The sequence below is a fragment of the Sciurus vulgaris genome (genome assembly GCF_902686455.1).
Source record: "Sciurus vulgaris genome assembly, chromosome: 18".
Lineage (NCBI taxonomy): Eukaryota > Metazoa > Chordata > Mammalia > Rodentia > Sciuridae > Sciurus > Sciurus vulgaris.
In genome coordinates, this window is record NC_136479.1 from 16,183,198 (window position 1) to 16,210,779 (window position 27,582).

General features: G+C 38.8%; 1 protein-coding gene and 1 long non-coding RNA gene across 2 annotated transcripts in view; one reads left to right on the plus strand and one right to left on the minus strand.

The window, feature by feature from the left end:
- The window catches only part of MOSMO (modulator of smoothened), a 58,685-nt gene extending 40,815 nt beyond the window's left edge, over window positions 1-17,870 (plus strand). The window contains exons 2-3 of the mRNA XM_079120042.1: window positions 12,304-12,516; window positions 17,063-17,870. Of these exons, the coding sequence (XP_078976168.1) occupies window positions 12,304-12,516; window positions 17,063-17,247 (398 nt within the window). The 3' untranslated portion in view covers window positions 17,248-17,870. The remainder of the gene's footprint in view (window positions 1-12,303; window positions 12,517-17,062) is intronic.
- Window positions 5,017-12,263, minus strand: LOC306649251. The gene is made up of 2 exons (XR_013760613.1): window positions 10,701-12,263; window positions 5,017-10,658 (listed from the first exon to the last, which is right to left on the minus strand). It is a non-coding gene; the product is annotated as an uncharacterized lncRNA (long non-coding RNA).
- Window positions 17,871-27,582: the final 9,712 nt, after the last annotated feature.

Sequence of the window (27,582 nt, forward strand, 5' to 3'; positions counted from 1 at the left end):
CCAAAGACAGTCTCCGTGGTATAATTTTTTGACCTCCCATGAATTTCCTCTTAGATTCACTATCAGTGTGCTTATGAAATTATAATTAAGCCTGCTCTGATGTAAATCTGAAGGTTCCTGGAGGTATTTTTAGGAATATTATTCATTTTCTGTACTGAATAGATGGTGTTCCAGGAAGTTATTGTCATTTGATAGGGTAATTTCGAAGTAGGTAAGTGAAAACTTGGGTTTTAGTACCAGTACTGCTAGTTTGTATCCTTGTCTTGGGGCCTCAGTAGTCTCTCAGTCCTAATTTGGGGAGATCAGGACAGATGATCCCTGAGACGTCTTCCAGCTCTGAATTGTCTGATTTTATGACTGCTTTTGGCCAGGAGCTTCTTGAGATGAGAAGCAGTTCTCATCTGCTGCGTTGTTTGTTTCTTGTTCACTGTGTTTCTGTGACCCAGTTAGGGTCATTATTGTTCAGTTTATTTGTTAAAATGCTTTTACAAATGATTCTGCACTAGTTTCCTACCCACCCAAACTACTTGACCTACCGAATATCTTTGACTTCAGTTCTCTTTTTCAGTATCACTTGTCTTAAACCACTTTAGTCCTACATATGAAACATGGAGGTATTCATTTGGGTGAAATACATTTGTTTCTTCTGCCAAATTCATAAAGGAAGAAATAATAAGTCCCCAAAGTGGTCTACTAAATTTCTCCAGAGGGGCGTCTCATGATACCCTATAAATAATATAATTTTAATTCCATTTTAGTCTTTTAGTCTTATTTCTTTGGCATATATTCCTTTTAGATGCAGATTAGTATATGCTTAAGTTCATGTAGGATTGGAAAATTTCAGCGTGTAATATAAATGTAATTAGTCTTTAATGTGTAATAAATACTCCCGAAACATTTTAGAAATTTAAAATATAAAACATGCTTGTTATTTAATTTTTAGGCAAAGTTATATCCATTATCTACACTCAAATAAGAGTGAAAAGTACGAGAGTTCTCAACCCACTCCCCACTGTACCCCCAGACCTACTCAGCCAGAGGGCCACTCACAGCAGTGTGACAAATATCCTTCCACATATCTTCCACACATTGTATGGACAGTTTAAATATCGTAGTGTTTTCTTTAACAAGTTCTTCATGCATTATATGTTAAGAGCTTCAATGATTGCAGAGTCATAGTGAAGACTATGATACTATGTTGTACTCGTCAATAAAGTAGATTTTAAAGTAGGGATTTACTGCTAGTTAGTGTTTACTGTCTTCATAGTGATCTAGGATGGAAGAAATAGAAAGGAGACATACGGAAGGACAAGAAGACTATAACTTCAAAAGCCTTGTGCTAAAGTTTCTCGTACTCCCTAAAGTGTTCCTTCCAGGCCTGTCACTCCCCAAGGCAGCTCTTTCTCCCAGGTCTGTCATTCCAAACTTTCTAGGAAATATATAAATCTTCTCTCATAATCTTAAAAGATACTGAAAGTTCACCCACTTAGGAAAATTGCCATGTCCACTGCTGATTAGCCCACTGATAACATCTGATTTTAGAATAGATTGAGCAAAGAGAGATGCAAAACCTGTAATCTAGGTTACTTTCACAGTGTAATCTATTGATTAGATAATGGAGATGATGTCAATCTAAGGATCCTGAGAATTGCCAGACCACCATAAACCATCTAATGATCACGAGACTGATATCATTCCACACTCACCCCTCACTGAGTTTCCTTTAAAAGAAGAGCCCAAACTATGAGCACTGAATAATTATCACATGCTTTTGGGAAAGGAAATTGGACAAATTCTTGTTTTGGTTTTAAAAGTATGTATGTGCACACACACAGAGAGCAGTAGGAGATATCCTAATTTAACACAGTAGTCTATTCATGAAACTCACAGTTCAAAATAAAAAGGATGACATTTGATGGTTACTAAGACAAGAGCCTAAAACAACTTGCACTTGCTGAGGCTGCTAATCACAAAACATATCGGGACATTACTCCCCTGTTCTACTGATTTGTTTTATCAAAAAGGCTGAAGATGACACACAAGGCAAAAGTACACCTCACTCTTGAAATGGCTTTCGTAAATAAATTTGCCTTTGCTTCTTACTGACTCATGCTTAAATTCATTCCTGTGACATTTATTAACCCCATTCATCCTGAGTTGAGGTTTCCCTCTCCAGGAACTCCTTGGACCTCCTCCAGTGACAGTAGGTTCAGACCCAAGGCCAGTTCAGAGAATAAAGACTGATAGAATGAATTATAAGAGGAAGGCCATGTTGGGCATGACTTAGGCAATCATATAATAATCTGGGACCTCTGAAGTGCAGTCCTCCTCAAAAATTACTGGTAATAACTATTTTTTTTTTTTTTTAAGTAAAAGAGGAAACATCTAGGGAGCTGTAAGAAAAAAGAAAATCTAACCCGGCGAGGTGGCACACGCCTGTAATCCCAGCAGCTCAGGAGGCTGAGACAGGAGGATGCAAGTTCAGAGCCAGCCTCAGCAAAAAACGAGGCACTAAGCAACCCTGTGAGACCCTGTCTCTAATAAAATACAAAATGGGGCTGGGGATGTGGCTCAGTGCCCCTGAGTTAAATCCCCAATACCCACCCCCCCGCCAAAAAAGAAAATCCAACTGAAAGATTAATGATCAGTTTTTTATTTGCTATCTAATAAAACATTCTGTGATTTTATTACATTAGCAAATCATTCTTAATCCCAAGATTCTAGCATTGCTGTTCCTGTAAGATTCATCCTCAGAGCTTTTATTTCAGCAAGTCTAAACTTGCCTTGTGTGTCGTCTTCAGCCCAATTGATACAGCAAAGGAATTGGACACGGGAGTAATACCTGAGTGTGTTCTATGACTACCAGCATTAGCAGCCATTAAATAGCACCCTTGTTATTTTGAACTGAATTTCATGAATAAACTCCTGTGTTAAACTAGGGTATCTCCTACTGATTTGTGTACACACATGCATTTTTATAAACAAAACAAGAATTTATTCCCTTTCCCAAAAGCATGTAGTAATTACTCAGTGTTTATAATTCCGTTTGCTTTACAGGTGTTATCACATTATCATATTTAATTCTCACCCAAACCTAAATGGAAGGTGGTATCATTTTTTTGTTGAAGCAGGCTTAGAAAAAGAGAATGTAACTTGCCCGAAGTTAGTGGCAAATCTGAGATTAAAATTGTGACTTGTTGAGTTTGACTTCCTCAGTGGTGGAATAAGGACCTCCAAAAATATGTTCCTTCATAAAAGTAGCAAGATAAGTAACAAAAATTATTGAATCAACTTTTTTAGGACTCTGGAAGTTAAAGGCTAGTAACAATTCAAAATGCATTTGTTCAAGAAAATCTCCTGAGTTTGAGTAAAAACAGCAAGCTTTATGGCATTTTAAATTGTGCTAATCCCTTCCCCTTCTCCCTGAAAACCAGCAACCTTACAACTATAGTAGCTGTAAATCACAACGGCCTCGGAACAGTTGAGAGAGCATAGGGTTTGGTACTCTTTCAAGACTCATCCCCAGAGAATAACTACCTTTTTTTTTTTTTGTCTGGCAACTCACTAAACATCTCCATTTTCAGAGTTTATTTGATCAGATGCAGAGCTTCCTCTTTCTTATCCCTGGGGCATTTGTTAAAAACAATTAGCAACCCATTGTTTAACATTGCAGGTACACCTAAGGCATTGTTACCAGTTGGGAGTGAAACTGCTTGGGAACAAAAAAAGAAAAACTGGGAACACAGTGATCATAGAAGTCTTTGAAAAGTGCATTATATTACTTAGATTTTTCAGGTTCAGTTTAAAATTACAATAACAGGGAAGTATGGCTTATACACAGGAAAAGTAAAAGCAGTCAATAAAAATGTTCCTGAGGAAGCCCAAATGTGAACTTACTAGACAAAGAGTTTAATCAGGTATTATAAATATGTTCCAAAAATAAAAGGAAACAATGTGGGAAGAGTGTGAAAATGATTTATTACTACATACAGACTAATAAGGAGAAATTTAAAAAAAAAATAAAATGGAGGGCCAGGGTTGTGGCTTAGTGATAGAGCACTTGCCTGGCATGGGTGAGGCATTGGGTTTGACCCTCAGCACCATATAAAATTAAATAAATAAATAAACATATTGTGTCCATCTACAACTAAAAACAATATATTAAAAAATAAATTCTGGAGGTCGAAAGTTTAATAGCTTAAATGAAATTTGGCAGAAGACTAGATCAGCAAACTGGAAGACACTTTAGTTGAGATTATCCAGATGGAGGAATAGGAAAGAAAATAATGTAAATGAACAGAGCATGAAGCACATGAGACATTATCAAGTACACCAAATACACATAATGAAAATTATAGAAGGAGAAGAGAGAGGAAAAGGAGTAGAAACTTTGAAGAGTGGCCAAAAAAACCCAATTTTGATTAAAAAATATTAATCTACACTGAGTGATTTTTAGCTCCAAGTAGGATAAGATTTAAAGTACTTCACACCTAGACATAATAATCAAACAAAAGACAAAGAGAACCTTGAAAATAGAAAAACAGTAAATTCTCATGTATAGGTAATCCTTAATACTATTAACAATTGTCTCATCAAAATCTCTGACCCCAATGGGGCAGTGGAATGGCAAATTCAAGTGTTATAAAGAAAACTGTCAACCCAGAATCCTATACCCAGCAAAACTATCCTTCAAAATTGAAGAAGAAATTAAGACATTCCATGAACAAAAATGAAAAATTTGTCATAGGCTATCTAACTGTCCTATAAGAAATACTAAAGGGTTTCTTTATTTTGAAATAAAAGGAAGTAATATTTTTCCTACACACAAGGAAATAAAAAGTATTAGTATAGGCAACTGCGTAGGTAAATGTAAAAGTTGAAAGGTGTTTTTGTTTGTAACTCAAATAAAACAATTACAGAATTGTGTTGATAAGTTTATAATGTAACTAGATGTAATCTGATAATGGTACAAAGGCAAGTTAGGAAACGGACAAAGTGTTGTCGTTGTTTTCTTTGTTTTGTTTTTTTCTTTTTGCAGTGCTGGGGATTGAACCCAGGGCCTTGTGCCTGCAAGGCAAGCACTCTACCAACTGAGCTATCTCCCCAGCCCTTTAGTTGTCAATGGATCTTGTGTTCAATTTCATTTATTTAATGTGGTGCTGAGTATTGAACCCAGGGCCTCACACAGGCCAGGCAAGCGCTCCACCGCTGAGCCACAACTCCAGCCCTGGAACAAAGTTTTTGATATACTATTGAACTTAAGTTGATAGTAATCTAAACTAGATTTTTTGGTTTCTTTTGGGGTAAAATTAACCATTTTAAAGTGTACAATTCAGTAGTTTTTAGCAGATTCATAATATTGTGGAACAATTACCAATATCTAATTCTAGAACCTTTGCATCATCTCATGAAATAGAAGCCCCATACTCCCAATTCTTGCTTCCCTGTCTCTTGGAAAATATTAACCTGCTTCTGCCTTCTAGGATTTGCCTATTCTGGAATTCATCTAAAGGCGATCATACTGTGTAGCCTGTTATGTCTGGCTTCTATCATATAGTGCCATGCTTCCAGGTTTATCTGTGTTGCAACATATATCTATGCACTTCACTTTTTTAATTGCTGGGAAGTACTCCATATGGAAACATCACATTTTGTTTATCATTTCATCAGTTGATAGGCTTTGGGGGGTAGTTTTCACTTTTTGGCTATTATGAATCAAGCATTCATGGGGGGGGGGGTTGTTTGTTTTTGTGGGGTTTGTTTTGTTTCTGTTTTGCTTTTTCAGTACCAGAAATTGAACCCAGGGCCTCACTTTTGCCAGTCAAGCACTCTACCACTGAACTGTGTCCTCAGTCCTTGTGCAAGTTTTTGTGTAAAGAGATCATTCTGTTTCAACTCCCAACTGTGTGCACGGCAGTACAGTTGAACTCCCACCCTAAGCACTTTGAGTTAATGCAGATCACTGAAGTTGAGAACTCTGTCCTCCACAAACTGTCCCCAATTCAGATGCTGCTATAAGTACAGGTGGTCCCAGGTCACCTGCTGTTTTGACTAACTGGCCACAAATTCAGAGGTTGCCACCACCCCCTCAGGTTCAATAAAGAGACAACTGCGGTGCTTTGATAGGAGCTGTGGAAGCATAGAAGACAGCCACTGAACCCCAACTGAAGGCGGAAGAGCTTGTCAAGGAAGAAGTCCCAGAAGGAACTTCTGAGCTGCTACTGGAATTTTGAGTCATTGTAGCCAGAAGAGTCTTGGAGTATCTTAGGGAGCGGGAACAGAGTATATAAAGGCTGTTGGGGAAGTGGAGGAGTAGATAGATAGGTGGATAGATATGGGTTAACCAATAAGAATTTGAGCACTAAATGTGAAAAGGAATTAAAGGAGAGGCTAGTGAAAGCAAAATCAGTATCATCCAGACCTTTGTAGGCCATTTTAGAGAGTTGGATTTACAGGGGAAAGTGTGTGTAGAAGAGCCAGGTCCAAGAGAGATCCCTGTAAAACTCCACATACTAATGAATGGGGGTGGGGGGGCTGGGGCCATGTCTGTGATAAAAGAGAGGAGAAACTAAGGAAGCAGGAGGGAGACCCATAGACTGTGGAAGGAGTTACCAAAACCAAGGGAAATGTGCTTGAAGAAGACAGGGACTTGGAGGTGTCTGAGAGCAGCGTTGTGAAGCAGGGAGGTGGTTGGGCCAAAGCCAAGCTGCAGTGGTTTGAAGAGCCAACAGCCTCTGGAAGAGGGGAGTGGGGCAGGAAATCTTGACCAGGCCGTGGGTAAGGGTGGTAGGCAGGCAAGACAGACAGCGGGCTGCCCCTGGGGATGCCTCGGCATGGTGGATGGTTTTGTGTTATGATGGGAAGACATATGCTTATTCAGATGTTTTGGAGATCCTGAAGAGGCTACATAAGCAAAAGAACCCAGTAGATTGGGCAAGATCTTGAGGTGAGAAGGGTGGGATCCAAACCACAAGAAAGAATCAGCAGCATGAAAGGTTAATTCACAAGTTTGATAATGGACAGCTAAGGAGTTGTGGTCTGATGGCCTCTTTTTTTTCCTGAGTAATAGACCCTGGCACCTACTGAATGTGAGAGAGGTGTTTGATGGCTCTGATATGGGAGATCAGGAGAGTGCAGGAGACTTGCAATAGCCCCAGCACAGGATGGGGAAGCACTGAATAGGGAAACCTAAAGTTTTAAAGTTACCTTTAGGCTATAACTTTCTGTGCTTGTGCACCTACTCACTCAAAGCGAGGGCCTGACTTACCCAGAGGATTGTGTGGTGTTTCCTACAGCAGGACCATCCCCATTCCCAGTCTTCTGTCCTCGCCTGTCCCTAGTTCTGCTATTTCTTCAGCCAAACTGTCACAAAAACCACGGAACTCCATAATTTCAGTTAAATTGGAGTAGCGTCCCTTGCTTAAATACAATTGCTCTTGGGAGGACCAGGATGTTAATTAAGCCTTTATCAATCATTAAGACATTTGTGGTGAAGCATTTGTTTGATCTGTAACCAGCAAGATGGCTTGCCAAGAACAGATTTTTATATCTTCCAAGAGAAGGTAGAGCCAGAGATCCCCATTAGTGGCAGGGATTGGGCAGATCAAAGAGCTGACAGGGAGCCCCTGAGAGTAAGAGAACGCTGAGTGGTGGGAGAACTTAAAGGAGACTTGGGAGAGGACAATTTCAATGTTATTATTTTTTAATTTTTAAAATTTTGATGCTGGGGATGAACCCAGGGCTTTGAACATGCCAAACACACCCTCTGTGGCTGAGCTATTCCCTGAACCCAATCATGAATTTTAACTTCATATGTTTTGCTTGGGTCCAGTCCTGTATAGGGAATCCCTCTGTGGCCAGGTTGGCAAGCACTTCCCAGGCTTTGCTCTTGACATGTTCTGGTGGGTGTGTGCTTCTGCCTTACAACCCCGGGTCACAGATTTTCTGTGACACTGCTTTTCATGCACTGATGACATGCCTTATAATTATTCTCACTGTGCCAGCAGACATGCTCAGACTGGCTGTGCTAAGTCATTTCAGCAGTGTCTGCTATAGATGACGAGTGTCAAAAGGCACTTTAGATAAAATGCCCCCACTTAATGGGGTGAGACTCATTATGACTTTTCCTTTTGTGTGACGGTACACAGGTGAGATCTTGGGAGGCATGTGGGTGGTGGGGTGCTATAGTTCCTAGTGTGGTTTCCTTTTTTCTATTGTGTATAAGACTTTTATTTGGCTGGATTGGTTACCTAGGAAACGGCGGCTGGGTAAAGATAGATTGTTGTTTGGGGAATGAAATTACAGGCTCCTTCCAGAGGCAAGAAACCTGTTGGATAAAACAAAAACTAGTGAATGACTGAGCTTGTGCGTACCAAGTGTGCTACAGGAAACCACACTGAGTAACCTATTCAAAGCAGTTCAGTTTTAAATTTAACTTGTTTTTGATTCATTTAAAGTCACCAAATACTTTTTAATCCCAGTCTCATACCCACTGCCGCATGCCATTTTGAGTTTCCAATGAAGTAGAAGGTGATGTTACCTCCTCTGAAAAGCTCATGTGCTATTTGGGATAAAACAAAGCTACTTTTGGGGCTGGGGATGTAGCTCAGTGGTAGAATGCATGCTCAGCATGTGGGAGGCTCTGCGTTCTGTCACAGCACCCTTCAAAAAACATGCTGCAGCTGCTACCTTTTAAAATCAAGTGCATGTGTTGAGACTAATGTGTTAAGAGAATTTGGAGTAAGTCAAATTGACTTGATTATCTCCTCTTCATAGATTTAAATCTGTGACAGATTTGAATCTACGGGGCAGGAGATAAGTCATTGAGGTAAAAGGTGAAATTTAAAGACACAATGAGAAATCCCACAACCTGGGAGACTGAGACAAGAGAATTGTGAGTTCAAAACAAGCATCAGCAACTTAGCGGGCTCTAAGCAATGTAGCAAGACTCTTTCTCAAAATAAAAAAGAGCTGAGAATATAGTTCAGTGGTTAAGCATCCCTGGATAAAATCCCTGATATCCCCTCCCCACAAAAAAAACCTGGAAAAAGTTTGGGTATAACAGAAACTGAACTTTTAAAATATAATGGTAGTGACATTGGTAGTGCAACTACCCTTGCAGATTCCTCCATTTAGCCAGTAGAAATGTGTGACTATGACATAAATTATATTGACTTACAGTCTTACTCCAGAAAATGAATTTTAACAATAATGTTGACAGACCACTGTTTGCACTGATGTTTTTGTAATACATTTAAGGGAAGTCTGTTTTCACCAAGAGTGTGAAGGCATATTAGTTCTGGAATCTCTGATTACTACAATAGTGCGGAGCATATAAGGGACACTCAGTAATACTATTTGCATTTGGTTCTGGGGACAACCCAAGGCCTAAGACATGCTAAGCATATGCTCTACCACCAGCTATACCACCAGTGCACAATAAAAAGTTTGTATATTGATTTATTTTCATATACACAATATACCTTCTGATTGTCAATTAGAATTATCTTTCTTTCAGAACAGAACTGATGAATGTCTAGTCTTGATTTGTTGTGATAAGGAATTTTATAAATACAGGAGCATGATAGCTTGTTTAAAGCTAAACATCTCTCAGGATATTTCCGGTTAGTTTGTAGAAAGTATAGCAGTAATTTTTCATTTTCTTACTTGTTCTGTTCATATTCACTTGGTGTGCCATGCAAGGTAGGAGAGAAAAAGCAGTTCTTAGGAAGCTCAGTGATCAGCAGACGTAGGAAGTTAAGTTCAATTTCATCCTTAATCCTGCTCACCATTTCCATAGCAAAGTAAAAGAGGCAACACAGGATATTGAGAAATATTTTGAAGGAGAGATATTTTAGTTGTGATTTACCGAACCTATAACTTTTAATATTTGCAGGCCACAAATAATTCTCTTGTGAATTTAGGTAGGCGCAGTGGCACTTGCCTGTAATCTCAGCCACTTAGGAAACTGAGGTAGGAAGATTTTAAGTTTGGGGCCATCCTCAGCAGCTTAGTGAAACCTGCCTCAAGCAAAAAGGACCAAGTAATAAAGAGCCCCAGAGTTTAATCCCCAGTACCCAGGAGAAAAGTAAATCTAAGTTCAGTAGATACATAGAATTACTGTATATGTTAAATCGTGAACAAAGTTGTTTCTGTAATAGTACTCTACAATATTGCATTTTGTCAGAGGATCTTTCATTGCCTCTAGTTTATTCTTATAGCAGTTACAACCTTTTGAAATGAAACAATGAGTACAAGAGAATAATTTGTTAGAAGTCTTTTGCTGAATAATCAGGAGTAGTTTCTTATTAGGAGTTCTTGAGCACTGCTGTGAGTCTTCCTTACTTCTAAAATTACAATAAAATACTTTATTATAGTAAAGACATTTCTTTCCCCCAAGTGATCTTTGCATGGAAACTTTTTAGTGTTTCAGTTTATGGATGATCATGCAACCCCCTGGTGCCTACTTACTCCTGCCCCATCCCTGTTTCTGGTTTCAAACAATTACCAGGAGACTTTGAAAGGTAGCAATAATATCAAAATATTTTCACGACATGCTTCTCTTTGGCCTGTGAAGTCAGTCACTCAGCTCCAAGTAGCTAGGGCATAGTGGATAGCATTCTTTGTCCCCTGCATGCCTCCATCCTGCATGTGACCACCTGATAACCACAGTGTTGTTTGCCCATCCTGCATGTGACCACCTGATAATCACAGTGTTGTTTGCACTAGTGCAGGGATCACTAGGTGGGCCTAATTATTAGGTGATTTGGGAGGAAAGCACCAACTTGTTTGTATATCTGCTTCAACTCAACAGTTATAGTCAGATAAAGTTAGCATGGAGGGGCTCAATTTCAAGAACATAACTGATTTCTTGCTTCATTTTCTTTCAACACATTATATCAATGGCAAAACTTCAGTGGCACAAAGCACCTTCCACCAACAGCCCTACCTACCACACATGCATCTACACATAGCTCCAGCCCTGCTCTGCTGCTCCCAACAGGCAGCTTCCAGGAGTTTTACTGACTGTCCTTCTAGAAGGCAAGTGTTATGATTGGAGGTCAGTGTGTTCATTTTGAGAAAACAATGTGACCAAAAAAGAATACCATCATCCCCCCCCCCCACCAATGCAGAAATCTATTGTGTTTTTACTGGCTCCAAAAATATCTACCCTTGAATTTCTGGTAATTATTTTACCATTTGCAGTTGCTGTGCAAGGGGAAACAGCAGTTTTTATTCAGAAGTAACATTTCAATCATTGTTCTTGTGAGGAAAAGGAGTAAAGGATGACCCTTACACCTTCCTAATCTGGATTTCTATAATTAATTCACCCTAGACTCTGTAGGGTTCTTAGGTTTGACAGGATGGAAAAAGAGTACCTGATGTCTTACAAAACCCACTTTCATTTTATGTATGTATGTATGTATGTATTTATGTAGTGCTGGGAATTGAACGCAGGGCCTTGTGCATGCTAGGCAAGCACTCTACCACTGAGCTATATATAACCCTAGCCCCCACTTTCATGTTATTTAAATAGGAAGGGGACACTTTAAAAATTACCTTCATAATTAGCCTTTATGCTTTTCTTCTTTTTTTTTTTAGAACTGTGATCAAACCTATTCCTTGTGCATGTTAAGCAAGCACTCTACCACTGCGCTACATCCCTAACCCTCTTTGTTCTTTGCTGTTAAGCATGCCAGTGATAGTTTGACAGAATGAACATGTGTACATTGTTTAAAAATTGGTGAGCTAGACCCTTTAACTTTGATAAATATTGTTACTTTGAATATTTAACCCATTATTTAATTTTATTTATATATTGTGATTAGGCATATTAGTATTTTCTCCTTAGCCAAAATGAAGTAATATTCATTGAGTCTTGAAACCGGGGATAGAAAAATTCCAGTTCTTTCTGCTAGTATGCAGGCTCCGTAGGACAGGAACCTCATCTGTCTTGATCACTATAGTTTCCCTGCAGCCTAGAGCAGTGCCTTATACATGTACTCAGAAAATTGTTTAATGAATGATGGAGTAAGCTGCCTTTGATAACTTCAGTGAAGTTTTTAAAAATTTTAGGGTTTGTTGGTGTATTTTTTTTTTTTTTTTTGAGTTTGTGTGCATTTCTATGTTGTAAATGACTAGGGAATTAAGTACTTGGATGACATATACAAAGAGGGAGAAGATTTAAGGACCAGAAGAAGGAAAAGGTGGGTGGGGGGAAAAAATAAAGATTTAAGGACCAAAGGGAATAGCCCCTGGCTTACCAGACCCACTAACGAATTCCCACCTTTTGCATCTTCCCAGGAGCGCTCACTGTGGGGCTAGTGCGACAGTGTCAAACAATCCATGGACGAGACCGAACATGCATCCCTCCCCGGCTACCCCCAGAGTGGGTCACCACCCTGTTTTTTATCATCATGGGAATCATTTCATTGACTGTCACATGTGGGTTGCTGGTGGCTTCCCACTGGCGAAGAGAAGCTACAAAATATGCTCGATGGATAGCATTCACTGGAAGTAAGTAGCCTGTGCTTACTAAGTCTAGACGGCACGCACACTAGTATTTTTATGAAGATAATCAAGAATCAGTAATAAGGACTTCATAAGCATCAAAGAGCAACACTTGCATATGGCCTTGAGACAGACTGTCCACAGTCCCATCAGTTCTGCAAAACTCTTACAAGACCAGGACATCCACAACTTTAATTGCTTTGTATGAAATGCAAGTTTGATGAATCTTACTTTTGTTTACATTGTGACATAGTATTCCAGGTTTGCAACTCAGAGCTACCATTAGCTTGAGTCTTTTCCTCTTCTTGATGGTATTGGTATCTGTTGTCAAAATAAAGATAAATCTAGAAGAAATATAAAAACATAGACTAGATAAAAGTGGTTATTTGCTATTTAACATCGTTGACTTTCTGCTGTATATTGTATATCATTGGAAAATCACATTCGATTATTTAATAATTGCTTACCAACATTTCTTACACTATTAAGCTATGCCCAGTGGTGTGATAAGTTTATGTAATACACATTCTCTTATACTTTGCAAAATTGGTTTAATCTCAAAACACATCAGAAGCTTATCCCGAGTTAAAAACAGAAATGCACAAAGAAAAGATATTTCTATATTGTGCTTTCTTATTTCTTTCCCTCTAAAGCAACATTGCACTCCAGGAGACATTTGGCAATGCCTAAAAATATTTTTGATAGTTGCAACTAGGGGGTGCTGCTGGCAGCTAGTGTGTAGAGACCAGAATGCTGCTGAACATCCTACAAACCCACAGGACAGCTCCCCAGCCCCAGAGAATTCTCTAGCCCCAACTGGCAAGGGTGCCACTGTTGAGAAGCCCTGCTGTAAGGAAATGGGATAGCAATACCTGTGCCAAATACTGACACTTCACTTCTAATTGGAGTGTCTTAAAATCATCTCAGGTTTTCATACATTTCTAAAAATGGCTATTAAAACCTCTCATTTCATGTGATATTGTCATTTAGAACTAGGGTGATTAGACCAAGAGATAATCTCAAGGATCCCTATTAGTTGTTAAAACTCAGTTTATGTTTAAGGCTGTAGGATAGTGATGTTCCTTCATGTCTCTGTTTCTCCCTAACTTTTGGTGAAACTTCCTCTTTATGTTTCTGGTTCAGCTTTTTTTTTTTATTTTTGTCTTTCCACTTAGCTTAATTTTAAGATGCAGATCAAGCAAATTGCCTTTGACATAAAAAAAAAAAAAAAGCTTCTCCACCTTGTTAAGCAATGTGACACAATCCCAAAAGACCTCCAGAGATGGTTCTTGTCTAAGAGTGAGGTGTAGAGATCAGGCTGCAGAAATTTAAAAATTTTATGTAAATTTCATTTTTAAATTTAAAAATATTGATGAGAAATTTAAACCAGTTTTTTGCCTTTTGCTCATAGGTAGAACCATTTATGCAGGTAGCAGTTACTCTTTGGGAATAAAATACCAAAGAAGGATTTAGTTTCTGCAGTTAGTTCAAAGTTGGGAGTACAGAGGCTCTGAATACCAAAAATCTAAATTATAATTTAGCAAATTTGTACACGGCAAAGAAATCACTGCAATGTTCACATGAGCTATTAGTTTGCCTGACGTAAACGTAAGATTACACTTGTTTTTCATTGCCCTCCAGCAGAGAATATTTAAGTATATGTAGTTAGATCCCAAATGCAGTATAATCTTCCTTTGTTTTTTAGTTAATCTAACTTTTTGAAATAGCATGTGCATGTGCTACATAATTCAGTTGGTGAAAGGGTAACCAAGTGAAGTTTGTGGTCGTGTCACCCAGCCACCCAGTAACTTTTTTCCTGGAGGTAATCACTGTTATCGATTTGTGAATTCTCCTACTAGAGGCATTCTGTACATAGGAACATGTATGCATATGTGTTCTTACATATGTATTCATATAAAAATGTTCACACATTATACTGTACTTCTGGTTTTTAGCTTAATATATTTTAGAGTTATTTTAAGTAGGTTTAGAACTGCCTTGCTCTTCTTACCTTCCTTTAATGCATTGTTGTTAGCAGGGGTGGCAGTTCTGAGAGGAATTGGGCTCCCCCTAGTGTTCCCTTGCAGCCATTGAGGATGTACTTTATCTCTAATGTACATATTTCTACTCCAGTAAAGACTGTAGTTTTGATAATAATGAAAGAGTAATACTTCCAGATGCCAGTGTACAGTGAGGAATTATGTCTCTGAGGAGAGCCCAGTATACCTGATTTGTCATTCCCACCACCAGGGTCTGGACCTTAGAAGATAAGAGGTTATGTATTTACAGGCTTCAGGTGATAGATATTATCAGTGTTCATAATAATTTTAAGACCTCTAGGGGCTGGGATTGTAGCTCAGTGGCAAAGCGCTTGCCTACCACGTGTGAGGCACTGGGTTCGAGTCTCAGCACCACATAAAAAATTAAATAAAAAATAAAGGTATTGTGTCCATCTACAACTAAAAATATTTTTTAAAAAGATCTAAAGTTCTTAGTAGTAACTTGGTAGCTTTAAAAAAAAAAAAAAAACAAAAAAACAAAAACTTCATCCATCTTCATTAAATCTGGTCCCCCGGCATTTTATAAGGAAACTCATAGGATTGAAAACAAGGTTCAATTGCATAGGAGTTCATTGCTTCCTTAAAAATTTATAAAGTTTTTCTAGCTAATTTGGAAAATTTTTAACTATTAAAAATATTAAATCCTACCTGTAGTCACAATGCATACTTATAAGGGTAGATTTTGATTTTAAAGTAGAAAATGGAAAAGATAGGTATGAAGTTGCAACATTAGTTAACACAAATTTAATATGTGCATATGTCTTAAGCATTTTTCTTCTAAATTATGTTTTGTTTCTTTAGTTAGATTAGTCAACATTAAGAAAAATGTTTTTAAAACATCATTTCATTGTTTTTTATTAGATTATGTATAGATACTTAGATTATGGTTGCATTTTATTCATCAAAACTATTAACCCATAAGAACATTATAAATTGATGGCAGATAACAGTGGTAAATGGGCATTGACTGCACTAATAGTTATTTATTGTAGACTGTATAACAAAAAGACCAAGAACTCTAATAAAATTTAATGCCTGAATTTTTTGGCTGTTTTGTAGTAGGTGTCAGAATGAACCCAAGTTCATTTACGTAATATTTTTTGGTGTAGTCATTTGCCCAAGATGAAATATTCTGTCTGTACATTATAAAATGATCTGCCTAAATGATACAAAGCAGAGTGCTGGTGCGTTTTTTAAGTGGTATATTACTTAAGCAAATGCTACTTTTTAATAAATATTTTTGGAGGCATTTCAACCAGGAAAGGATTCTTAATTGACTTTTTAAGGACTCATGTAATTCTGTGTCTCTCCTCCCGCCCCCCCCCCCCCACCCCCATATCCAGGACACTCAGTATTCTGGCGATAGATTTAACTTGGAAAAGGTTTCTTGTTTAGTTAATAAGGGAAAGCTTCCACTCTTCATATACAGTGACTAGTAATTTGTCTTCATATTAAACTGAAAGAAATATTTCTGTCTTCAAAGAAATATGAAGGACTATAAACATTTGACCGATACACTTTCAAAGAGCAAAAACTTTTTCCTGGAAAAACTAACCATCTGTAGATAATTTATGTTCACTGAGAAGAGCATTTCTTTGGTAGTATAGTGTTTGATAGAGCATTAGACTGTGGAATTACTTCTACCCAGACGTGGGTTTTTCTGACATCTTTTTAAAAACATTTCAGTAAATAATGTTTCATTGTGTTTATATGCAAAACTGAAAAAAAAAAAAAAAAGGTTCCTCTTCCTTCCTCACTTGATTTATCTCTGTGTATTCAGAAACCTGACAGATTTTAATTTATTTTTTTGGAACTTTATTCATGATAGAGATATCCACGCTGACAATTTGCTAATCATTCGAAAGAATCTGATGTTCGTTTACTAGCTGATTGTAAATCAGAATAAGATAAATGGTACTTATTTTTATGTACCTTTTCTCCAACACCTAATACCACCAGAAGCAGAGAACTGGCAGAAGAATAACTATGATGGTAATATTATATAATGTTTATTCAGTACATCTGTTAGCCTGGCACTGTGACAGGGGCTTGAAGTTATTTTATTTATCCTTCTAGTATTTCCCTCTTTTTCAGAAGGGAACCAGAGGCTTAAGATTGCACAGTTGGTAGATAGTGGGGTCAGAACTTAGCCTAGCCAGTTCCCTTAATTACTAGTTTAAATAGCTAAGAATAGTATATGTGAGTACTTAGTAAGTTTGGAGAGTACCCATCTTAATGCTGATAATTCAGAATCATCCTAATATTTCATAAAGGGCTAACCCAGCTTTTGCTGTACTTAATTGTTAAGCTTCAGGGATATTATGTGACCTGTAATTTATGGAAATCTTTTGATAAGTGGTCCATGTTATTAATAGGTTTGACATTGTTATCAGTCCACAACTCCTTCTATATATTTCTTTAGTGCCAAATTTTCATTGTTTTTATAATCACCAAACCATGTTACTAATGTTGTGTTTTGGTTTGTTTTACAGTGATCCTTTTCTGTATGGCTGCCCTAATATTTCCAATAGGATTTTACATCAATGAAGTCGGAGGTCAACCTTATAAATTACCCAACAACACAGTAGTTGGGTCATCATATGTACTTTTTGTCTTATCAATTTTCTTTACAATAGTAGGACTTCTATTTGCTGGCAAAGTTTGTTTACCAGGCTGATGAATGTCTAAACTGCTTGACTCTATTATTTTTTATTTTTATTTTTATTTTTTTATTTTCAGAGGGTGGGAGGACAAAAGACAAGGCATCTGAGCAGTCCTCTCATAGGAAAATGCTTAGATGAAACTGATACTGAAAAGGAAAAAAATGCTTTGATTTGTTCTCACTATGCACTTTGGATTTAAAAAAAAAAATTGAGAGCCTTTCCATAACCAAATACAGACAATATTGACTAAATCTCCTGAGCATATTCAGGCAGTCAGTCTGCACTGTGATAGCAACCTAGTGAAGGAGAATGCTTTATACTGAAAAGCATGTGGCCCTTTGTGACTCTGTTGTTCCGTTTTTAACGTCTAATGATTCATTTGAGAAAAAAGTCTAAGTATTTATGAATCATGGTGGACCAGAGGGATGCAAAGAAGTTCATGTGGGGCTGGCCTCACCTCCTAAGAAATTAGTGTTTGCAACTTCCTTGTAATGGGATGAGCCTTTGGCACCAGAATGGATTACCATTGCATTACTGCACCAAGAAGCCAATAGATCAAAATGTGTTTGCTAAAATGTATGTAAAAATTCTGAAATTCCCTAATCTCTGTGTACAAAAAGAAAAGGGAAAAAAAAAAAAAAACCGAACAAACACTGAGAGACATGTTGTTTGGGTGGGTGGGTGGGGGAAATCTTCCTTATATTTATATAAATATATATATAATATATATATTTTGCTGATGCAGTATACAGTGTGTATATATGTGTGTGTGTGTGTGTGTGTGTATGTGTGTGTAAATTTATATATGCACACATGCAAACAGTTCCTGGAAGAGAACTCTGAATGCTTTGCTAGCAAAACACTGTGGTGTGCAAACCTAGAACTCACTCAATAGAAAAAAAGCCATTTATCTGAAGGCTGCATAGTGGAGAGAGTCTTCAGTTTACCTCATTCTTTATAGCAGCCCTTGATTTTAACCGGTTTTTGTAATAGGTACAAATAATCCCATACCTTTCTAGGTGCAATTTTAAGTTAAGCTAAAAATTCTTCCTAGGGTTAATTTATTTGTATATGACAGTAGAAGGTAAGATCATGTCAAACCTTATAATTTGGGGAATCTAACACTATTTAAATTATTGGCATCTGTTGTCTATTGTATAGATTCTTTTTTCTATTGGCTCAGTCTGTTACATTAATAATACATTTTATATGTTCAAGCACACAACTTTACATAAATACAAAGTTCACTAGCAAATATCTGGCTTTTTGACTACTTACAACACTAATTTCACTCTGCTATAAAAATTAATGAGTTTCTGTTCTTTTCACCTGTAAGCATTATTCACATGCCTTTACCAAAAACTCAAGCAATACAATATTTTCTTTATTTGCTGTATGCCTTTGTTTGCTAATAGCTAACATTTTTGCATTTATTTTAAAGGGCTGTACTAAACCCACAGCTTTAAGTTTTTTTCCCTAAAAAAGCATTGTAGCTAATGCTTGAACTCACAAATGGTTTTAAAATACAGTATTTCTCTTCTCCACATTTCCATGCCTTCGTGTCAAAGCTTAGTTGTTTTTCCTGGCGAGCACCATGGATGATCTCCTGTTTGAAATGTGGACAGGAGGATGTTCCACGGCAATGGAGCTAAGTTTTTCCTCTGTGTGGTGAAATGGCAACCCAAATGTCCCTGTCAGTAAGTATAGACAGTCTCATGTAGCCCATGCTTCACATGAGTAGGAATGAAACGCACTGTTTCTTAAGAAGATATTTTATAAATTACAGAATGGTTACTTCAGAGATGGGGCTACTTCCTCAGATATTCAAAGTATGAATGGAAGAGCTCGGTGTGTTTCACACTGGCTTGTTTGGTGTTCATATATCTTACTGTTAATTCCACAGTATTTCATTGTGAATGAAAACCCCATTTTCAGCTCACTCTAGAGGGGGCTTGGGGTGTTGGACCATCCTGGGTATGTTCCTTGAGCATTATGAGGGAATGTCACACTTTTCCTTCCCCAGGTAAAAGAAACCTTTGGGAAATCCAAGGGAGGTCATTTTCCCCATGTATTATGCAGTCTAGTCAATTCTAAGAGTACCACCGGACATGTGTGGACATTTGGGATTGCATTTCCCATTGTGATTTGACTGGTCCTCAAATCAAAGGGATCACTTTAAGGAAAGCTTTGGTTGTCACCATTATACCACTGAGATAGTGTTAGCAAAGTATGGTTCAAATTAATTTATGGTATAACCAAGAGATTTTCTCTTCCAAAAGATGGATTTTATTGTAAATAGTTTCTCAAAATATTTTTAACTGGATCATGAGCATGGGGAGAGAAAGTTTCTCAGCTGCTAAGAATTTCCCCACTGTTTACTTCTTTCACTTACAGTGGTATTGCATATAAGATTACAAAATTTAAGGTTTTATTTGTATCTATTACCCAGACCATTAAATTGTCTTTGATTTCATCATTGTCTTGGAGGTCCAGTGCATAAAGGACTGATAGAGGGGAAGTTCCTCCAGCCAGTCTGCACACTAACCCAGGATTGAGACCATCTCATCAAGTAGTATGTGAGGTCAAGTCTTAGTACTCTTCCAGACCAAACATTGAAATGGACTCATTCATATAACTTTCTATAACTCCTGTAAGTGAAAAGATAGCCAACTGTCAGCAGTTGCTTTTAAAAAGGTCACTATAATAAGTACTATATAGTACAGTATTAATTTATAGCAGGAAATCATATCTTGTAAACTGTATATAAAACACGGTTTTATGGTGCAATCATTTGTCAAACTTTTGTCTGTTACATTGTTTTTAGAGTGTGCATTCTTCTCATACCTAAGAATATCACTGTAAAATGCTGAAAACTATCTTTTGGTTTTATTTGCACAAGACTGAATTAGTTTGAAATTTTTGGAAGCTCCTATTGAACATGCCTAGACACCTGTAAACGTAAAAATATTAAGTTCATTAAAAGTAAACATTTCAGTATGATTCTTTCCAAAGGTAATCCATGTTCTATGTTGTTAATGTGTGTATGTGATTTTTCTGACTCGTCCACCTCTTAACCTATTTTCTGTTTCATTTGTTTTTGAAGGATGGCTTTTTTTTTTTCTTTTTCATGTTCTAGATGACCAAAACAGTTCATTGGTTTTTACCCTTTTGCCTAAGCTTTGATATCTCCACTTGATGTTCTATGAAGTCACTGTTTAATCTCTTAAGTGAAATAATAAATAGTCCTGGTGACAAACAGTCTATTGATTTAAAAGAAAGGCCCAGAAAAAAGTATTGAAAGTTAACTTTGGATTAATCATTAGCTATTGTTTTGCATCGTGGGCTTCATGGGAAGAACATGTTGCATTTAATTTGTCTTTATTAAAAGACTGCTAGACACAAATTACTCTGACTGTAGTAACTGCTTTATCAACCCTCTTTGATCTTCTTTTAAAAATTAAATTTGCCTTCACAGTTCAAAACAATAAGCTGTCTTTCAGAAAAATTTCAAAGGATAAAATATATGAAGGAAAAAAAGTGGCCTGAGTAGGTAGAATTCCCTACAAAGGACTTGTAGTTGTGTCACCTCAAGAGATTTTAAAGTTTGTGATCAAGGTCTGTATATTATCCCAAACTTTATTAAGAATTGTTTTTTAATTGGTTTTGACATTTTTTCAATTAATAGTTTCAAAACAAATTGTTAATACAACTGTATAAAATGAACATAATTTTCTTCACTTGTATTTTTGTTATTGAGCAAGTTTATCAAAATAAATTGTCTACTAAAGAAACTAAAAGGGCTTCTATTACTTTGGCATAAGCTTTGATTTAAAAACTTGATTTCTTATAGAGGTTCCACATATTCACAGAAGCAGTTCCATGCCTCCTCTTAGCATTGTGGTGGGGCGGGGCTCCCTCTCGTCCCCCATTCCTAGCTCCCCGCTAGGGCAGTGATGCCATTACTATTCCAGGCCACTGATTATGCCGTGTTTAGCAATAAGAAGAGCCATCCAGCAATAAAATACCACACGCTTGTGGGTCTGTCTTCTGCATCAGGTTTCCATGAACGAGGGGAGAAAAATTGAGCCAAAGCCCAGAAGACCAACCATCTTTCTCTTCTTCCTTGCATGTAGACTCAGCTCCATCTTGGCTTCAGTCTTCTGTGTCCACTTTACTGCAGGCCAAAGGATCTTAGCTTCTGAGATCTTAAAATGTGGGTTGAAGAAACAAGATGAAGGCCCTTGATTTTTAGACGGGTTACAGCTTTACGAGAGCCTTTGTGGAGTATCAGGGTTAGCCCGGCACAAGGACAACAGTAAGCACCTCACCTTCACCGCTCTTCCTTCATATGGCCTTTCCAAGGGCCTCGTGGGGAGTTAGGGTGAAGACATGGTAAAAGATGGTTTGGGGTTCTCAGACTCACAAGCATCTTCAGGTGGCCTGAGACCTAGGGGTTCCCCAGGATGTGCTATAACTGGGGAAGTTCCGGGCAACTAGGGTGGTCAGTAGGTCACTCAGTCGTCACACCATCCACATCTTATCCTGATATATGACACAGACTGGAGGTATTCAGGGGGTTCTTTTCCATAAACATTAGTGAATCGATCACTTGGCAACTATAATGTAGGCATATACCAAACTTTTACCTTTTCCTTGGTAATACATTAGGAAAAGGCAGAGTGGTTTTAACAATAATGTGTGCTCAAAAAATATTTTTGACCAAGTCTTCCATCAACTCTATTCTAGTTGCCCTATGAGATTATTTAACTACAAAAGGAGAGGGCTGTGGGTTCTCTTGTGGGTCACAGCTACCCCGCAACAAATAAAGGCAGTTATTTATAAAAGGTGTTAAAGATAGAAAGCATAATGTATTATTTTTTTAGAGTTCTGGTTCTTTTCCCAGAAGAAGAAAACACCACTGGGTATTTTCAAGTAGTCAAGGTTTGTGCATATCAACCCCAGTTCCAATTACAGAGACCACCTAAGATTCAGTTTCAAGAAGAGATTTTTTTCATGAGACTCAAAATTTCAGAGTTGGATGAAGTCTAAAAGAACAAGTCCAGAATTTCCATTTTCCGATAAAGAAATCAAGACCTCAGAAAGGCTTTCTAACTTTCTCAGAGTCACACAAGTAGGTCTCAGCAAAGCACTCAACATAGGAAAGAATGTCTTTGACAAATGGGCCTTGAACTTAGGGCAGATAGTCACATCCTACAGCCATCGGAACCAGCCTGTCTTCAGCTCATCTTCATCTACTCGTCCACCAAGTCCATTCTGCCGGGCCCAGAGTGTGACTGGTCCGTGGAAGCACTTGCCTGGCACGTGTGAGGCCCTGGGTTTGATTCCTAGCACTCCAGGTGGATGCTGCCAAAATATTCTTAAAATGAAGTGTGCTTATTCACATTTTTGTCATTCCCCTTGCACAGCTCGAAGCCCCGACTCCTGTAAGCTGGCATTGAAAACCCTCCGGGTCCGGCCTCCGGAGGTCTCCTCCGTCTTCCCACACTTCCCTTTTTCTCACAAGCAGCCTGCTTCTGTGTTCCCTGACTACGACCTGCCTGCTGTCCTGGCCATGTCTACACAGTCTCCTCCTGGTGGTTTTCTTTAATCCCCCCTGTATTCCTAATCTTTTGTGCTTTGTGTTGCTTTTGCTTATTGCTCTGTAACAGTATTGGAGGGGAGTAGGCCCCCTGCATTCAAATCTCAGTTCCACAGTTTAGCTTTGTGACTTTTAGTAAATCGTGTAACCTCCATGTGTCTTGGGATTTTTTTTTTTTTTTTAAGTTGGTAGAAGGGGGCTAATAACAGTACCTAATTACAGGGCTATCGTTGGTTTAAATGAGAGTAAGTACCAGGGCAGAGTAAGCATTCAAAGTTCGTTGCTGCTATTATCACTAAAACATGTTTTTATAATGAGATTATAAACTCTTGAATGCAAGGAATATGGCTTTCTCATATTCCTGAGAGACCTGGCACAATGCTTTACCTATGGAATTGAATCTTTGAGATTAAATGCAGGGCTAGATTATAAGAAAATTTAAGAAACCATCTTTCAGACAAATTCGAAAAGACCCACTTACCTATTTGCTAGAATTGTTTCAGTAAAATTCTTCCTGAAGGCAAAAGCTGGTTTAGATCGAGTGTGGTTGCTTTATCAGTGAGTGTTTCCCTGTTTAATTATGTCAGTTTCATTGATCTCAGGATTTCCCTGTGGACTCGAGATCCTTAATACTGAACGTACAGCTCTCACACTGCTGCTTAGACAGACAGGAACAGGATGATCTGAGAGAACTCTCTGGAGGCTTCTGCAAGCTTGTGGGTTCTCTGCTGTCTCGAAGCCCTACATTTGGTCTGTTTTGCAAAGATTCGGTCTTGCCAAGATGTTTTTAATTATTTCCGCTAAATGGAATAGATTCAAGAATTTGATTTCATTTTAGATGTGGTTTTCCCCAAATGACCATTTTAAGATATTTCAATAAATATTGCCAGTTGTATTTGGTCACTATTAAAGCAATCTCCATTTGTTATGTTAGGGCAAGTCAGTCAAATAAATGCCGTGTACTGACTCTGGCACTCTGGTGTTTAAATATTTAATATGGTCTAAGACAGTTCACATATGTTCTTAAAAAATTAAAACTTATCCTTTTGTGTTGCTGTTTTCTGTGGCCAATGCAAATGCACTTCAACAACAACAAAATATTTTATTGTCCATAATTGCTCTAGGATGAAAAAATGTATGTACACATCTAAGAAAGACTTGATCAACTTATGTGTATTTTACTAACTAAAAGAGCATAGTGGATTTATTATTTGCAATCCACCCTACGCTCACTATTCTAGTATGTGATTTTATTTCTGCTTTCAGGGTAATTGACAACTTTTTCTTGTCTCAAGAACTATTGTGAAGGAAGTGATCATGACCCCAAACTGGCACAAAGGATTTTCTTTTTACAATAATATATATCTTTAAAAACAAACCAAAAATGTCCAAAACAGGAGTACAGGAAGTTAAAAGTCCCCACACCCACAATCCACCTTCCAGAGAACCATTAATAATAGTTTATTGGACATTGCAACAGACACTTTACTCTCCTTCAGTTTAACAAAAGCAATATCATATATGTATCTACCACCATTACTAGGCTGCATAATATTCCATTTTATATATACACACCTTTTAGGTTTTTTCCAGGTTTTTGTTATTACAAATAATGCTGCTGTAAGCTTAGGCCTTACATCACAAAAACTTCCCAAATATCAAAATAACCTGATGTTCTAACTTGAAGCATAGCAATCACTCTGTTAAAATAATTCATATTTTCAAAAGTGCTGTGGTTAGGTAATAGTGGCATTCAATGAGTTCATGGAAAGAACTTTAAATTCATGTGTTATGTGCTCTTCCATGTTATCTTAATTAATCCTCTTCCTGTGTCATATAGACCAGAGAACTAAGAATCAAAAGATGAACAATTTACCCAAAGTTCTGTTACTAGTCATCAATCTGAGTTTCAAACCTAGGTTCCCTGACTTCAGATCTAGGGCTCCTTCTGCTGTCCCACATGGCCAGTTTGTCTAGTCTAAAGGAAATAAAAATAACTTGTCCCAGTTGCATGATTCCTTGGCTCAACCATGAGCAGCTAAATCTATGGCTTGCTGCTTCTGGATGTGAGATGCAAAGAACCCTAAAAGGTAGTCCCTATTTAGAAACAACTTCTGCATATTACCTACTTTGCTGTAAGACCAAAAAGTAGGAAAACTGACTTGTTTGTATTCAATCTTCCATCATTCCTATCTTGTTGTCATGCTTTCTCTTTACAATCATGGCTTAGTGGTATTTTACAGTGTTCCTGTCCTTCATTGGTGAAACTAGCGATGTCACCCGTTGGGTTCTGTGGAGCGCTTTCAGAATCTAAGCACCCAGGGAAAATTCCCCCAACAGGCTACTCCACAGTCCCCTCCACAGCACTTAAACAGCAACTAGATCCCCTCTGTGCTCCGGGTAGGGAATTTATTACGGTACCCTATGTTGTGGGGGGTCCTGGCTCAAACATGAGGAAGACCCCTCCAGTCCTTGGTCTACGCGTTCCTGGGGAGGCATCAGATGTCCCATGCTGGGGCGTGATACACTGGTGTGCTGGGACCCCGTGCCCGTGGTTTCTGAGTGCACCGAGTACTTGTGGGTCCTCTTGGGTCGAGGCTCACTGAGGCATGGCTGCGCTGAGCGCCCACCATCCCCCTCATCTTCAGATCTCTGGTTTCTCGGTCTCTGTTGACCTGGGAGAATCTCCTCTCCCCTTGGCTTCCTTCAGAGGCATATCAGCTTAGTACCCACATCCTTGTCTTCCTCTTTTGGAAAACTGCTCCTTTCCTACCTCAGGGCTGATTTCACTTTCTGGCTCAGAAGCTGGACTTGGGCCATCAGGGCACAGTGAAGGCCTCCTGTGACCAAGAAGCCAGGCCTGGAACTCGCTGGAACTGGAGAGATGTTCTTTGTTTAGTGTTGCTAAGTTGCAGGGGAACTTTGGCACTGCTTGGATCCAAAGTTTGCCAGCCACACCTGAAAAGCCTTCCTAGGAATCAAGCCACAGCAGAAGAAAGGAAGCTGGGAATGGAGACAGGCATCTGTTAACATCAGTTTTAGCCTTTGGGTCAAGTCAGGCCTAAATCCAGAACTACCCCTGGCTTTTTCTGTTATTTAAGTAAATAAATTACCATTTTTTCCTTAAGCCACTTTGACTTGGGTTTCTGTCTCTTAACTGAAAGGATCTTGACACACTCCCACTCTCCTCTTGACATTTAACACGTCATAGCATGTCACTTGAATCTCTTAGTGAGCTGAGGCTTTTACAAAAGACAGAGCTGCTGACTTCATGCTGCTTCTCAACTCAACAAAAAGCACCTGCTCCTTAGTTTGAAAGACAGAGAAATAAAGGAAAACACAAATTAGTAACTGGGAAAAAAAAATCTCACCATCCTCCGGGGTAATGTTACCAGCTCTCACATGAAAGATGAGTTGGGGGCTGGGCTCGTGGCTCAGTGGCAGGGCGCTTGCCCAGCAGGTGTGAGGCCCTGGGTTTGATCCTCAGCACCACAAATAAATAAATGAATAAAATAAAGGTTAACAACATCTGAAAAAGTTTTTAAAAAAAGAAATATGAGTTGACCCTGGTCAGGTCCCAAGAGCCTAAAGTAAGAAAGAGAAATTCCTGTTTTGCTCTGATGCCTTACATGGGGCCAATCACAGGCTACATTCTGAGGCGAGCTGAGAAAGACGGTACCCACGCTTAGCTTTCTTCTCAGCTGGTCAACCTGAAAGTCTTACTCTGCTTTATCCATCTGGCACAAGGACATTCAGAATGTGTGTGTCATGTAATTTCAAGTAGAAGAAAGCAGTAACACAGAGTTTTCAGTGCTGGGTTTTACTGCTCACAAAACATTGAAAACCGTGCATCCAGGGACCCAGGGAAAAGGGAGTAGCAGATGTCCGTCCGTCTCACAAAAGTGGTGTCTCCACGTTAGCCAGCCTCTGAGATTCCCATCAAGGTGGACGCCAAAGTCCTCGCCTCCTGTTCACCGTAGCCGTGAGCTGTTGTGGCCGCGGAGTCCCTTCTCTCTGACCTCCCTCCTGTCCTGTCTTGGTGGCGTTGCTAAATGCCACATGCCCTGGCTTTACACATGCTGCTCCCAGCCCGTGACTGTCCTGCCCAGAGTAACACGCTGGATCGAGTTTCTACTTTGAGGTGTGTTCCTGACCTCGCCTGCAGGAGCCACTTTGGGCTCAACATCCAAAGGACATCTGAAACATGACAACCACCCCAAGTTGCACGTGTTCTAACTTATTAAAGGTTCCGAAAGTGAAGACTGATTTGAGAAATGACCCAGATAAGAAAAACCAAGCACAAATCCCTCGGCCACTTACAAGCTGGTTGACATTGGATTCCTCACTTCTCTCTTGAACTCTATAAAGGAAGGGGTTAGAGAGGCCCCCAGTGATGGGCCGGGACCTGGTTACATCATAATCACTTGAGACCATTGTTAAGGGCTCATGTTCCCACACTGGCCGCAGCTCTGATCAATCACCTGCCGAGAATGAACGCGCTTGCTTAGCAAGCAGCCCAGGTGATTCCGGTTGGGCACCCAGGTCTAGGAAGCACTGTGGATAATTCTCTGGTGATGCTCGGAGGTCACTGAGCGAGCTGCTCAGGCAGCTGGGCTTGGGCAGGGCTGGACATGGAGCGGGGGAGGCTGTCAGTCTCCTTTAGGAGACCCTAGGGAGTCTGAGGAGGCAATTGCCACTTTTCATGCTCATTACAGGCTCTGGTATCTTCCACTTCCACCACAAGAAAACG